Here is a 15,519-nt window from a genome sequence, read left to right as displayed (position 1 = left end):
TAAAAAAGATGCAGACTTTTTACCAAGGCCAGTTTTGGCAAGGCAAGAGGCATTGATTTGAAACAGAAAGAAGTAGAGGGGGATTGGACATAAGGAAAAAATATTTTATGATGAGGGTGGTGAGGCACTGAAACAGGTTCTCCAAAGTTGTGGATGCCCTTTGATTGGAGGTGTTCAAGGTCAGGTTGGACAGGACTTTGAGCAGCCTGGTCTACTGAAAGATGTCCCTGCCCATGACAGAAGGGTTGGACGTTTTGATCTTTAAAGATTCTTTCCAGTACAAACCCTTCTGTGATTCAAGCTCAGGTAATATTGGATTTCTTTAAAATCTTTATTCTCTCTCTGGTTTTTTTGGCTTGACACTCATCTTGAAGCCAAAAATCATTATCATACAACAAGGTTGTGTTTCATTGTAATTACACTGGTGTCAAGAATCATCTTCCTAAATACAGACTTCATATGACATACTATAATTAAACTTTGTTATCCATGGCCTGTATGTAAATTGTTAAACTGCTTGTATGCAGTAGAAAAACTAGCCCAACAACCTCAGCAGAGGTGTTCTGGCAAAAGTTAAAAATACTTCTTCAAGTTATGTGTTTGTTTAAATTAATTTTAGATTAGATCCAATATATCTTTTGCCATTTCCCTGCCAAAGTCAGAATTTTGCTGGGGGGTATATTAAACATTTTATCAGAAGTTCAGCAGTTGCAGTTCTCCTAATTTTCTGGTGTATATAAGATGCAAGTGATGATCCCTCTCACTGCAGTTACCTGAATGGCTTGTTCCTAGTTAGCAATGATGACTCTTGAGATTGTGGGAAGTCAGCACCATGATGAGCAGGGTGCATACTTCTTGGACTAAAAAGAATTAAATAGTTCCTGAAGTTGTCTCTCAGCAATGTTGTAAAATGCTTCTGAAATACTGTGTAGAAAACATACTTTGTTACAGGAATCCATCTCATTTTAGACACACAATGATCTCCCAGATTCTGTGTTTTGACCTTAAATGAATGTGTTGCTTTGAAGGAGTGCTGACTAGTTAAATTACCTCTTTGTTAAAAGGAAATTGATTTGTTCATTCATCTGAAAAAAATCAAGATCTCTTTGAAAGATCAGTGGGGTCACATTGTCTTTTAGCTTTACACGGAACAAAACCAGCACGTAAGAATGCTTCCAGGAAACAATAAAAGTATGTGCGTGTTTCTTTCTGGTCCTTTACGTTTGTGAACAATGCTTATCATCTGTCTCAGACAGTTGAATGTGCTTTCTTCACCTCCCACTTGAAAATGTGGAAACAGATACTCCTGTCGTGTAATCAGAGTATATTTTACAAAATTTCATCCTTAGATATTTATGCAATTAATATACTGTGCCAAGTAGAGATTTAGTCTAGTCTTCAAAGTGTAGCTTGCTTAAGTGAAAGTAGAGAATTCTGAAAAAATTACATATTCCTTGAAATGGTGTGCAGTGGTCTTTTCAGTGCTTTAAGTTATTTGGATAATAATAGAGAAATTACAGTAAGTGCTGGTTATTTTATTCAGAACATGCAACCTGTGGAGCTATCACCAGTCTACACACAGAGCACTGGTCCTCTCAGTAGTCTTGTTATGAGCCAAGGATCAGTGGTAGTATACTATGATTGTTGCTTTCCTCTGACAATCTCAAATACAGCAAATTTTGTGAGATTGGACATTGATTTGTTTGTTTCCTCACCTTTTTACTTTATTTGAAATACATTGCTGATTATAAAACCTGTAGTTTTTATGCTGAAATGCACTGATTTTAGATATTCATTATTTCCAAATGAGACTGTATGCTTTTAGAAAGGAGCGATGCTTGTTGTGTACTGTCTTAGCGCAGGTGCCTGACCTTGTGTAGCTATCCTTACATTTGAAGATTTACCCTGTAGGCCTCTTTCATATTTACAAGATCCAGTAAGAGTATGACCCTACCAACTCTTGCATATGAAAAAGCTTCCTCAAACGGAGAGACTTCTGCTTCAGGAAGATGCTAAGGTTTCTAAATGTATAAGGGATTTTCAGATTTTTGCTGTGGAGTGTCCTCATGAGCATCCCTGTGTTGCCATCCTATTTATTTTTGCTTTCTGTGGATGTGCCTTGGCAGACAGTAAGTTTTGTTTTCAATTCTATCAGTTTAACACCAGTGAAAATGAAGTTGGCATTAAAGATTTTGGCTGGCCACATTCTACCAGAGGTTCTCCAGAAGGCTGGCTTTGGGCCCTCATGCAGTTTCAAACTTGTTTACTTGTGCTAAGCTGAGCAAACATACTTGAAAAATACATCCTGGCCAGGGTCAAGGCACATTGCACCTTATATAGATTGGTCAGTCAAGTTCCCCATGAGGTCTTCTATAGCTCTTTATGTCGCCATCTTCATTCTCCCTGTCGTGTTCTAGCAGTGCTCTGTACCAGTACTGGTTGTCTTTACTCTCATTTTTTCTAGGCAGATAAATCTGACAGAAATACACAAATTTCTTCAGACATTCTGCCCCATACAGCATCAGTCTGTGAGTCCCATCAGTCCACTACTCTCTGAACTTGTAACTCTTGGTGGTGGTTTCTCTGTAGTTTTTTGTCTATTGACTCCGAGACAGAGAGGACACACATTTGTCTTAAGCAACAACCCAGTTCAGTTCAGTTAATCTCTCAGCTAAACGAAGTGTGTTTGGATGTTTTTTGCAGAGAGGCTCCCGTCCCACTGGGTCTGTGAGAGTAGGGAGAAACCAGAGTAGCAACATGGTGACTGAAGTGTGTTCACATGCTGCCAGCATGGGAGATTCTGCACTGCTTAAGAACGTTCCCAGTCTCTGGTTCATATTCTTTAGCTTATCACTGATGCTAAGTGTCCTGTGAGTCATCAGCTGCTGGTACTTCTTTATACAGGTGCTGGGTGACACTTGTTCACTTCTGCTTGATGAAAAGGTGTGACTCTTGAGGTTGTCCTGTGCAGGGCTGGGAGTTGGACTTCAATGATCATTGTGGGTCCCTTCCAACACAAGATGTTCTATGATTCTGTGATTTCTCTTATATCACTGACTAAAGTACAGCAAATTAAATTATTAAGATTATTAAGGCCTCGACAGACAGTTGCATTGGGAACAACTCCAAAGTATTATCTGGATTTCACAGAACTTAAAGAACTTCTTATTTAAAAAATAATTTTCTACAGACACAAGGCCCTGGAATGTATTTTGAAATGAATCTGCAATTACAGTTGAGACTAATGGATATTCCAGAGCATAATTATAGAATGATAACTCTTTTGTTCCATCCTACTGAATTGCTGTTCCCCAAAGGGGGAGAAAAAAAGGATACACCACAACAGATTGCTCCTTTTAACTTGTGCTGGTGGATTTTTTCCCCCTGACTACCTGCAGGAATGCAGTCTTTGTCCCGCTATCACAGTGTGCCTTTCATTTGGCTGCACAGTATCTTGTCTCTCCTGCCATGTGTGAATGTACCTACCTCACAGTGGATTTACCACATTTCATTTAAGTGATGAATGCAAATATTGTAGACAACACAATTAAAATTAATGTAGCAATTACTTTAGCTACATTTAAGCAAACTGTTTCTAGTCTATGCTGCAGCTGCCCCAGTTGCAGCCCTTTAAATGTATCAGTGCAAAGAAAACCAAAGCCATTCTTAAAATCCCTTTTTTTCCACAAACTACAGTTGTGAAAAAAGTGTGTTTGAAAGAAAATACTCCACCTGGATGAAAGTCTTTATGGCTGAATCAGTAAGCCAAAGTCTCAAATTACTAAATTGAGCAATAACTTCAACCTTCAACTTGTGAGTACATATGCCAGCATAAGGAGATTGTAACCTAAGTTGCTAGACTCTCTATCCCACAAGCATATAAATGAGGAAATAATTAATTCTCTCAGTAGCCCACACTATGTTTTATTCAAGTCAACTCTCAACATTACTGCCACTTTTCAACCTTGGTATTTACAGCACAGAGAATGTCATATTGGTGATCATTGTACAAAGGGTGAGATGTTGGCATAGCAATTTTTTTGTTGTTCTGTATTTTGATGTGTAAAATGTAATGAGTTTGATAATGTTGAGCCCCATTCACAGAGGTTTCAAGTGGCAGAGACGCTTTCATTATTTCCTGTTGATGACTTAGAACTTTTGGCACAAACCTTGGCATATTTCAGCGTGTAAAAAAACCCCCAAACACCACTACTACTTTCCTATAACCAATTCTCAAGCTTTACAAGTGTATTTGTTACTTCAGACTTTGCAGAAAAGTTCTCCCAGATACAGGTATCCAGAGAGAACAATTTTTAATTAATTAAAATTTGACAAATCTCAAATCTTAATTATAAGCATGTAAAAATAAGATTTAGCCTAACTTTTTCTGCTGCATCTTAATTACAGGCATCTGTGCCATCCATACGTAAAATAGGCATGCACATTTGAATGCGCCATTCTTAATTTTGTCCTCTTGGTAAAGTGAGCTTTTCTTTTTTTTTTTACTTTGTGTAGAGGGGAGAGGGAAAGGGAGGAAGAGGAGCACTAACTAACTAACTAACTAACAGCTTTTTCTGCTGTTTCTGGGAGACAGCCTGAGAGTTCTTGAACATAACTTTTGACTTGCTTCATTTGTGTTAGTCCTTCCCAGAAGTGAGGATTAAAATTACCAACATCACAATGTGACATTCATCCTAAGCATACACGTTATGAGGCTTTCTCTTAAGCCATGAAGTTGTTTGTGGTTCCCTTCTGCAGTAAATTATGATTTATAATGTAGGACAGACTCTGCAGTAAACATTTTAGAAACTCAGCTTTTAAAAATGAGCTGTTTAACTGTAGTATCCAAAGCAAATAAAAGAGCTACCTTTTGAGCTAACTGTGCTTGAAACAGAAGATGCTTTTAGAATGCATTTTCAAAATATTCCATACTTTCAGCAAAAGCCAGGTGCTTTTGAAAAAGTATTTTTTATATCTTTTTATCCTTTTTGTGTAACCAATTTGTTATCACTTGTCTTTTTAAGGGTTTAGAAGCTGTGTAATGTACACTAGTTTTAGTTAATGTGTTTTATTTTAATAATATTAAGATTTAAATATGAGGAGCTACGTAGTCTTACTTCTTTGTGCTTGGCTCACTTAGCTTTTCCACAAGAATGTTCTTATAGTTTACATGACAAAATACTTAAGAAGTAGTTTTAAAGTTTTTTAAGCTGCAAATTGTACTTAAACTTTTAAGTTTAAACTGTGGAATTACAAAGTGTTACATTGTAAATAAAAAAAAGGTTGCAAATGATTATTAGCTGCAATCCTGATCTTTGCTCATTTTATAGACAATAGGTTTTTTTGGTGCAAGAAATATATAGCATGTTCTTCTCATAGTTAAACCTGAGTATTTTTTTACTGGTTTTGATAGATTTTCTAAGCAGTGTGATGTAGTGCAGTCTGTCTCCCTTTTTTCATTCCCCAAGGTTTAGAACAGCTGCTGTATCAACATGTGCTAGTCCTACATTCAGTTAGAAATTCTGCTTCAGTATTAAAGCAACTAAAATGTGAATTGAGAAAGGTATGCTATCTCATGAAAGACTTCTGTGTTTAATATATAGTTCTTATGAGTGTTAGATGTATGATGTTTTAAAAATACTTACCTGATCCCCAATATTTTACCATTGTTACCAATTTCTAGCAAGCACTGTGTTAAGTATTTCAAAGGAGGAACTCCTTCTAAAATCCTATGAAGTCATTGCAGTTGTCCCTCTTCACACTCACTTCTGTGGTGATGCCCATGGAAAAATCAATAGTAATTGGGCAGCTAGTGCAACTGCTCTCAGAATCTCATTGCTTCCTTGCTCTACCCATGTCTTCCTTTATCCACTCTTTTTTCATCTTGTACTCAATCTTCAGGCTCCTATTAGAGTGGCTGTCTCTGTTAAATTTTTATAGAGCTGTGATATCAAAGTGTTGCTTTTAGCAGTGTTGCTAATAAGCCATAGAAATTACTGTTTGTTGCTAAAGCAGAGAAGTGTGATGGCCCTGATGGAGTTTATAACAATCTTTCCTTAAACTTTAGGGTGGGTTGTGTAACCAGCTTTTGGGTTTTGTTAGGCTGGAACTTCTGTTTGACAATAGAGTAATAAATATACTTTCAAATTTTGAATTAGGTGGTTGATGTTTGGAATTCAGAAATAATATGGGATATATTTTTCAAACATTACATTTAGTTTTTCCTGTGTTCTTTGGTGTAAGATGATAGTTGTGGTTTTGATAAATGTTATAGGGTTTTGCCAAAGGCTATGATACAGTCTTTCTGTTAGCACAGAGCTTGAAGATTTAGTGAATAGATCTGCCTACCAAAAAAAAAAATCTTGTCTTTGTTCTGTAAAATTCTATTCAAGTCTCATTTTATTTAGATAAAATACTTTAAAATTGTCAGGTTTGTGTGGTCACTTTTTTCCCACTGTGATGTGGACATTAAAAAATAGACTAAGGATTTTAAATTATGGGTTTATACAAAGAGCGAAGCAAGAGCAGTGATGCTGACACTGCACACTACCTTTGTGAGCCCAGGAGCTGCTGAAACTGCTTTAGCAACACCTGTGTTCAGCCCACAGGAGCTCTCCAGGTCTCTGAGGCTGACTGGCTGATAACCTTCCAGACCACTTCCCTGCCACCTGTGTCAGAGGAAATACGTGTATTATGTGCCCTTCACCTTCAAAAATATGAAATGACTGGCTGAAGAAGTGAACCAAGTTTCCTTTCCCTGAATGCCTGGTTTCAGCATTCCTCCTTAACTTTCTGTTCTCTGAGAATGTAATAGGTTGGAAGCTCTTCATGGGAAGGTAACTACACTAAAAAGCATCAGACTGGGCCCCTTTCAGCCTTTCTGAGATCCAGAATTTTGTTGCACCAGCTGATGTTTTGTCCTCGTTCTCCTTTCAGCTGAAGTAGAGGCTTCTTTGGTGGCGGATGAAGTGGGGCTGTTTGCTGAAAGATGAACTGATGACTGCAAATGGGCAGATCTTGAATATTTTACAGAGGGGCACTCATCAAGTACAGCAGCTTGAGAGAGGTAGCAGCTGTCACATCTTTGTTTCTTCTGGACTTCCAAACATGCTGGGAGCCAACTGTTAGAACCAGAGTACAGAGACAGCTTCTCCCTTGTCTTCCTGTGTTTCTGCTGATATGTTTAATTGCAATTCAGAAAACAAAAAATACTACAGTGTGGCCCACCAAATATGCAAAGCATAAAAGGCTAATGCCTGTTGTAGTGTTAAAGATGAAAGACCTTGTGGATACTGTATGAAGGTGACAGACATTGATATAGTTTATCGTATCATGTGTTTTAAGTAGAGGATTGTTTTCTGGGTTAATTTTGACTCTGCCACTTCTCTCCTTGCATTCTTCCAGAGATCAGTTTCTTGCTATCACATCAAATATAAGCTGTTTGCCATCACCTGAAGGGCCTTCATTGACTATCCCCATTCTATCATCTTTCATTTTATTTTGATAATGTGATGATTATATTTACATTAGCCTTTGCTAAATTTTCAATACCTCTGCATTCATTCTTGGGTTTGTGTGAAGTTCATTTGGGTCTTTTCAAAGCCATATCATAGCTCCGTCTCATAATCCTTAAAATTCTTCCTTTCCTTTGACTGATGTTCATTTCCTTTGGAGTCTGGTCCTTTTACACAAACAATTTTTTACTCTTTTTATTTCACTCACCTTTCTATATCATATCTATGTCATATATAGCCCTTTATTGGACACACAGGCTGTAAGCTTTTTTAAAGAAAGCAGATGTCACTGCTCTTTTCAGTGACTTACACAGTACAGTCTGCATATTCCTAAAATTTCCAGATGATACGATAACGTGCATAATAGTCCAAGCAATGTGCCTAGATCTTTTGTATTATTAGTCACCAATGACAGTACAACATTCTAATATGTCCATACTGCATCAAAAGTAAAGAAAGTTTATTCGGTGCACAGAAGAATTAATGATTTTTGCCTTTTCTGCACAAAAATGATTTGAGATTTTTAGTTCACCCCACAGAGACCCTCACTTCTCCCATGCATTTCCATACTCCTGCCTAAATCCATCCAGGTCTCATCTTCAACATCTCAAGAGAACCACCCTGTCCCAGATTTCTCTCAGGTGCCTGGGGGCACCATCTTATCTCGTTCCACTCTCAGTGTTCTCATTCATCCCTACCCAGGTTTGTTAAATGCTCCAGTTTGGGCAAGAAGCAGCATGTTCTGCAGCTGATGCAAGCTATCTGTGTGCTAATTTCCAGAAATAAATGCATGGAAATTGGTGCTGTTATGTTCTAATTTCAAATGGTTTGTGCTTTTCTCAGTGTTATAGGCATTAGTGGGATCTTCATTATTGATTTCCATGATGATTCTGATATCTTTTAGGCATTTGTTCTCATCTAATTTAGTTTATAGTCTTGAGAGCTATTGGTGGTAGATAGGGATTGACAGATAATATAACCACAAACTAACCTTGTTAAACTTAAGTGAACATCATTCTTTCAAGTTATTTTTGAGATCCTGTCTGTTGAATGTAATATGAACTGCTGGTTCATATTATGTTCAACAGAGTGTAGAACTTTTCTTGGCTTTGTAGACTAAAGCCTGAAACTATCCAGCATTTAGAGTAATGCAACTAGTTTTGCATCTGAAAACACATTAATTTACAGCACTGAGAGTTGTGATGTAGAAATGTGAATATGCAGTGACTTTCTTGAAGAATATAAATATTATATCTGCATAGTATCTGCATGTTTATATTTTAAATATATTGATGACAGGAAGATACAAATGCTGCAGAATCTGTAGTGTGACTGAAGAATCTGGGCTTTGGTTTGTGTATATAACTAGACATATGAAGGATATCCATTTGCTTTTGGATGAGTGCCTATTTGGTGCTTCTTTGGGTCTCAGACAACATGGTTAGTACGTGGAGTCAGCTGATACAGCAGTGTCATTGTTACCTCACAACAGCTCAAAATAAGGGTTGTCTTACCAAAATTTTGTAGGAAAAAGGGTGAACATGGAGGCCACCAAGGCCACCTCTCTCCTTGAACAGACCTGACCACACTGATCAGATTTCCTGGTAAGACAACTGGTGACAACAGCTCTAGGGAAACAAAAGTATGTCATTTCAGCTGTTCCCCAGGTTTCCTCAAATCCTTTTAGTGCAAATTTTATCCACATCCGATTATCTTGGATTCTCTGCAGCTCTAGACTCCTTGGATTCCCCTATTTCATTGGTCTACAAGGCTGGAAGGGCACCTGTAACTGTGTTAGAAAGCCAGTGTAGAAACAGTAGCTTTGAGATAGTCCCAACAAGCTGAATATAAGATACAGGGCAGCTCCTGCCCTGTTTGATTTTATGTGCACAACATAATTAGTCTCAATCCCCTAACCTGCTGTGCCTGGCATATTTGGATCCCAGTGTGTGTTTTGTGGGGTGAAAGGTCTGGCATGGAGCAGTCTGGATGGGATGACTCATGCACAAAAGGGACCTCCTAGAAGGTTCATTGTGCTACCAGCCACAGCCTGGTGCTGACTCCCCTGTCTGTCCCCTGACATAAACCCACATGTGCTCTTTCCAGCTGCACAACCAGATAAGCTCCTGCTGTCCCGTGTCACGAGCAGAGATGCTGTGTCTGCCCTGTCTTTATGCAGCTCAATCTGCTGGTTGCCTCCATCAGGTAAAGGTGAGAGGCTGGGGAGCACAGCAGCTGGAAAGTACCTTGAAGTACTGTAAGGTGCAGTTGATTTGTGCCAGTACAAATGCCAGGCATTTTATGGACCCATTCATTGTAGGCCTAAGTGTAAGGGGTTAGGTGTTTTTTTAAAGAGTCTGCTTAGCAGAACTGTAAAGATGGGGCCATGGTAATTCCTGTGTTCATGGGCATTTATCTTGCTGGCACAGAAGGGTGCTGTGTACAGCCACCTACACAAGCACAGGTGCTTCAAGCATATTTTAGCATGATTTTCTTTAAAAGTTAAACTGATGTCTGCTTTAGTGCATGTTTTTGAAGAATGTTTCTTCCTTGGGTAAGAATTTTGCTTTAGATCTACTCTGTTTTTGAAGTAATGTCTAATTTTTAATTCATTCCTCATTCATGGAAATTCAGTGTTCATGCCAGTCTTCTAATACAGGTCGATATTAGCCATTTCTTTTCCATATGTTTAAAGAGTATAGGTAGTGAAGATATTTGCAGACGGAGGGAAATGGCACAATTTATCAGGGAAATAATCTGTGAAGAATTGAGAGTTTGCGTGTTTTTACCTAGAAAGACTTCAGCAATTCATGAGGAGAGTTTACAGGCCCTATGTACTTCTTCACCTGCCTATTTACAGTGCTGTAGCTCTGCATTAATTCATCTAGGAAAAAGTGTTTTATGAAATAACTGGAATATTGCTTGTCTTTTTTAGGCTGAGAAGCATGTTACAGAACCGTACAACAAGTGGATGAAGGGGAAAGGAAGAAGTGCCATTGATAGCTAGGACAGCAACATGGGAAATACAACCACCAAATTCCGCAAAGCTCTTATAAATGGAGATGAAAACTTGGCCTGCCAAATCTATGAGAGCAACCCTCAACTAAAAGAAACTCTTGACCCAAATACTTCTTATGGAGAAACGTACCAGCACAATACTCCGCTCCATTATGCTGCTAGGCATGGAATGAATCGTATCCTGGGGTAAGCAGCGTTTGAAATTTGGCTTGGGTGTGAAAAACTAACCTAGCAAATGCAAGAGTGTCAGCCAGGTTTTAAACACCTGATGTGTGTGTGCATAGGTGTACACATACATGCTGCACACACAGAATTTGTAACAAGTTCAAGGAGTAATAGAAAACATGCAAATTAGTCTATAATCACAGGCTGATATAACAGTCTTTAATTTTATTTCAGTATCTGTTCCTTTCTTGTAACATTAGTCTTAGGCAGTTTTAGCTTTCTTCCCGAAGACTCCTATACTGTGGTTCTTTGAAAATAGTGACTGTTCTACCATTCTTGATATGTTTTCCTGTCTTAAAATAATCTGTTTGCAAAGCTGTATGGATACTACACTAATTGTAACTACTTCTAGATGGTACAATATATATTTATTCTTGTGTTATTCAGGCAGCTTTTTTTTTTGTGTTGGATAATAACAGTGAACATTAATATCTTGATAAGTAAGTTTATTATTGCTGCAGTCAATATGGACAGCAATTCCTAATGTTAGCTATTTCCATTCTTCTGTATTTTCATCAGTGCTCTAAGATCAACTAAAGATTAACATCTTACCCATGTCCAGACATTGCAGACCCAAGCTGTTCTCATCTGGTATTTTGTGAAGGTAGTACCAGGCAGACATTGCTAAATCTCTTCTTCAGTAAGCACTATTAGAATTTCATAAATATCCTCTTCTTTATATTAGGAGACAGGACAGAAATAAATACTAAACTGTGTTATTGGTAATATTCTTTTCATCTCTGTGTTTATGTCTAAATGAGCCTGTAGTATTCATAAGGTTGGTTTTTTACCTCATATGCTGTAACTTTACTAGCTATCTGGCCTCTCACCATACATTTTTCCTCAGTGTTTTAGATTCATCTAACTGCTTTTTTACTTTATAATTTCTCATTTACCTCAGTTTTTGTAAATATTTTTCTCTTCTTCCCCATGTATTCTGTAGTTCTATTTTTAATTTGTTTTCATCACTGAATCTTTTTTTTTATTTTTCCCCCATTCCTGATTCTTGAATTTTAGAAAAGAGTTAACTAAACTGAATTTAAAATAGTGTTCAGTTTTTACTTACACTTTCCATATCATTTTTTTTTCCTCTGAGATTTTCAGGTTATTTCTCTCAAGAAAATATCTCTTCAGAAATTATAGCCTCATTGAAACAACAAGGACACACGAAATTGCACATATGAAAAGAAATAGTCATAATTGCTGACTTCTGAGCAGTGCATTAATTAATTCATACTGTAGCATTATGATGGGATCTCAAATAACTGCTTTATATTTGTTTAAAAAGTAATTTAGAAATGCCATTTTGCTACTAGCTACATGGGACCTTTAACATCTAAGTCTCATAGGACAACTCTTTTTTTTTTTTTTCACACTTTGCAAACAAATGATCAAAAGAATCATTCATTTTCCTTGTTTGAGTCTAGGGTTTTTAATACATTTTTTTGTCCCTAAACATAGGGAAGGTGTCTTTATCTGCTGGAGTCTGGTTCTGAAAACCCAGACTGTTAGAACTGCAGCAGTTGTGAGGAGTAATTTACTGAAGTTTTTTTACTATTATCTTTTCTGATGTCTTTCTAAGGGCTTCTCTCTAAGATGTACTGCCTTTTTATCTAAACAAAGTAGTAAAAGTGAATAAATACAAACCTTACAGTGTGTATATTTGCTAAGTTAATAGTAGAAAGGGCACAAGTGCTTTGAAGTTAAGCCTCTTCTTTTTGACACAGTCCTGGGTATGGCAGGCGTTAAATAAGTTGATTATTAGAAGGATGCTTTGATTTACTGATAAGGTTCAGTACCTAAAAATAAATTAATTTTAGTATCTTTGTATTTTGAGAGAAATTTACAATTATGAGATGTCCATAGTAGTATAACATTTTATATTTATCTCTTCATAAAACATTTTAAATATTGGGGAATCTGTAGCAACACTAACTACAAGCTCTAGCATTTACTTGCATGCATACCATATAATTCAATTTTTCTTTATAGGCTGAAATTGTATTATAGTAGGTGGATATGAACTGACATGTTTACAGTTCACTGTGTGAGATTTTCTCAAAATAGAGTAGTGTGATGCAGTTGTTGGTACACCTTTTGCATTACAGAATACATTGAGAGAGATATTCTGGGATGTTTAGAAATGCCCTATCTGGCAATGCTGAGGCAAACGGACAAATTCCCTGTTTGCATATGTATGGCTGGTGTGACTGTCCAAAGACACCGTGAAAGCACAGGCACCAAGTTGCAGTGAAAGGGAGTTGGGGACATCCTGCTGCAGTGATCTTAGAAGGGAAGAAATAAGAAACTGGAGAAGAGGTGAAAGGATCACAAAGCAAAACTCCCAACCTGGACAAACTTGGTTTAATCCAGCACGAAGTCTACTGGCAGAAACTTAAGCCAACAAAAATTTCTCAATGATTTTGAGCTGCACAGTTATTATGCAGCAAGTGTCTGAGTCATCTCGCTGCTGCACTTTTCATCCAGCATTTACAGCCCAGAAACTGTATCAAGATCTAAAAATTTGAAAATTTGCTGTTAATTTCTTTTCGCAAGATTCAGCAAGAATGTGTTGTAATGCTAGGATTGTTTCTTGATCATTTTAATGAGTATCATAGAAAACTTCAGTATACTAGGAATGTTGAAATAAAAAACAGAACATAGTTGACATTCCGTTAATGTATAACTTGGTCTGCAGCCCTAAATAATGTTTACCTGACATACCAGTTTGTTTTAACAGAGCATTTAATGTTTAAAAACCAAAAATTGCTGACCACAGCTAAGAGCACAAACAAGATTATCAAAGACTTGATCTCAGGCCAGTAAGCTCATCAAGACAGAGGTGCCCCTGCTCCAAGGCTGTCACAGGATAACCCTCAACCCCCAGCTGTGACACCTTCAGGAGAAGTTAACAGAAGGGCATTGTACTGGCAGGTTCATGGGGCAAGGTTTTGGTAGCAGGGACCTGTGGGGGTGGCATCTGTGAGAAGAAATCAGGAGCTGCACCACACCAGACACAACTGGCTTCTGCCAGCTCCAAACCAGCCCCACCACCGGCCAAAGCTGAGACTATCAGCGATGCTGGTGGTACCTCTATGATTACATACTTAGGAAAGGATGAAGAATGCTGCACAGCATCCGTGAGAGAGGAGTGAAAAAAATGTATGAGGGAAACAGCCCTGCAGAGACACCAGGCCAGAGAAGAAGGGGGGAGGAAGTGCTTCAGGCACTGGAGCAGAGATTCCCCTGCAGACTGTGGTGAGGCAGGATGTCCTCCCACAGCCCCTGGACATCCACGTAGAGCAGAGATCCACCCACAGCCCCTGGAGGACCTCACACTGGAGCAGGTGGATGTGTGCTGAAGGACCCTGCAGCCCATGGAGAGCCCATGCTGGATCAGGCTCCTGGCAGGAGCTGCACAACCTGTGGAGCGGAGCCCACACAGAAGCATGATTTCTGGCAGGACCTGTGACCCTGTGGGGGGACCCACACTGCAGCTGTGTGTTTCTGAAGGACTGTAGCCTGTGGAAGAACGCACACTGGAGCAGTTCATGAAGCGCCCACACATGGATTTTGAGAGCTTTATATAACATGTGCATTGGTCTCATTCCGCTACAAACATTTATCATGTTTCCCTATGGATTAAGGTCTTGACAGAAGATTCATATTCAAGAAGATAGTTTAAATTTCACTCCCTAAATGTATGTAAAAATACTGCAGACAAAGCACACTGTAAACATGTTTTCTTCAGAAAATGTAGTCTTCAGATGATCAAGCATATCTGATGTCCTCAGGCTTTTTTTTCTTGCCTAAGCTACATTTTAGACCATCTGACTGTTTAGTTTGAAAGAACTGCTATCAATGTGGAAAGTTACTCACTAGGGTCTGGCTGTTGGTGAACCACTCCTGAGCTATGACAAGAGAACAGACTTTCCAGAGGCTGGTAGAGATGGAGTGACTGGAAATCACAAGGACTTGCTTGACATTGAAAGGGAAAAAAACCCCTTAGATAAACTGTCATTTTGCAATATATGTGGTGTGACTTTCAGTTTTGCAGCTTTGCTGGGAAGCTTTTTGGATCAGTGACAGATTTTCCTCATTGTGTGTTTCATACTGCTACATCTGAGAACTTTGTGAGTATTCAAGCCAAAAGTGGATTGTTGTAGCAGTTGCTGCTGGTCCTGGCCTGAAGAGGAGGGAGGAGGAGGTGACAGAAACAGGGAACTGTGGGGAGACAGGACAGGTTTGTGAAGCTGATTTTTGTCTAGAATGAGAAAAGCAAGACTTTCCTGTTACAGAGATTCTGGAAGTTGAGGTGATTGCTGAAACTAAAGAAAAAAAATCAAATCCAAACCCACTTCTTTTAGCATTCTTGATGTCTGCCATTCAGTAATAGTGGTAAAGCAACTCTGGCAATGACGGCATAGCTAAGCTAGTCAAAGAGAAACATTGGTAAATGTGTCTGGGATTTGTTTATAGGAAGTATCTCTTGTTTCATTGCTACAATTTGGAAAGTATTTTTCACTTCAGAAGAGTGACAGACATCAAAATAGTGGTGGTTTCCTCTAGGGTGAAATAAATACACATCTCTTGGAGTTTCAGCTACAGTCCACTTCTCTTCTGGCTGTTTAAGAGGTTTCAATAAGGACTGGTCTAAGCAATTGTAATGCAATCAGAATACTGGTATTGATATTACCAGTATGTTATGGAGAGTGAATTTGCCAGAAAACTTGACCTCAGAGGGAACATTGCATTTGTCACA

The 15,519-nt window shown here is 38.3% G+C and overlaps 1 protein-coding gene across 5 annotated transcripts in view; it reads left to right on the top strand.

Moving 5' to 3' along the window:
- The window catches only part of ANKIB1 (ankyrin repeat and IBR domain containing 1), an 89,746-nt gene that overhangs the window by 21,009 nt on the left and 53,218 nt on the right, over positions 1-15,519 (top strand). For all 5 annotated transcript variants that reach the window (XM_032112311.1, XM_032112282.1, XM_032112319.1 and 2 more), the window contains exon 2: positions 10,450-10,718. In XM_032112311.1, coding sequence (XP_031968202.1) covers positions 10,531-10,718 — 188 coding nt within the window. In that variant the 5' untranslated portion in view covers positions 10,450-10,530. The remainder of the gene's footprint in view (positions 1-10,449; positions 10,719-15,519) is intronic.

This window comes from Corvus moneduloides, chromosome 1, assembly GCF_009650955.1.
Source record: "Corvus moneduloides isolate bCorMon1 chromosome 1, bCorMon1.pri, whole genome shotgun sequence".
In the NCBI taxonomy this organism is placed as follows: Eukaryota; Metazoa; Chordata; class Aves; order Passeriformes; family Corvidae; genus Corvus; species Corvus moneduloides.
Note: the sequence above shows the minus strand (reverse complement) of the source record. Positions and strands in the feature narration are given on the sequence as shown.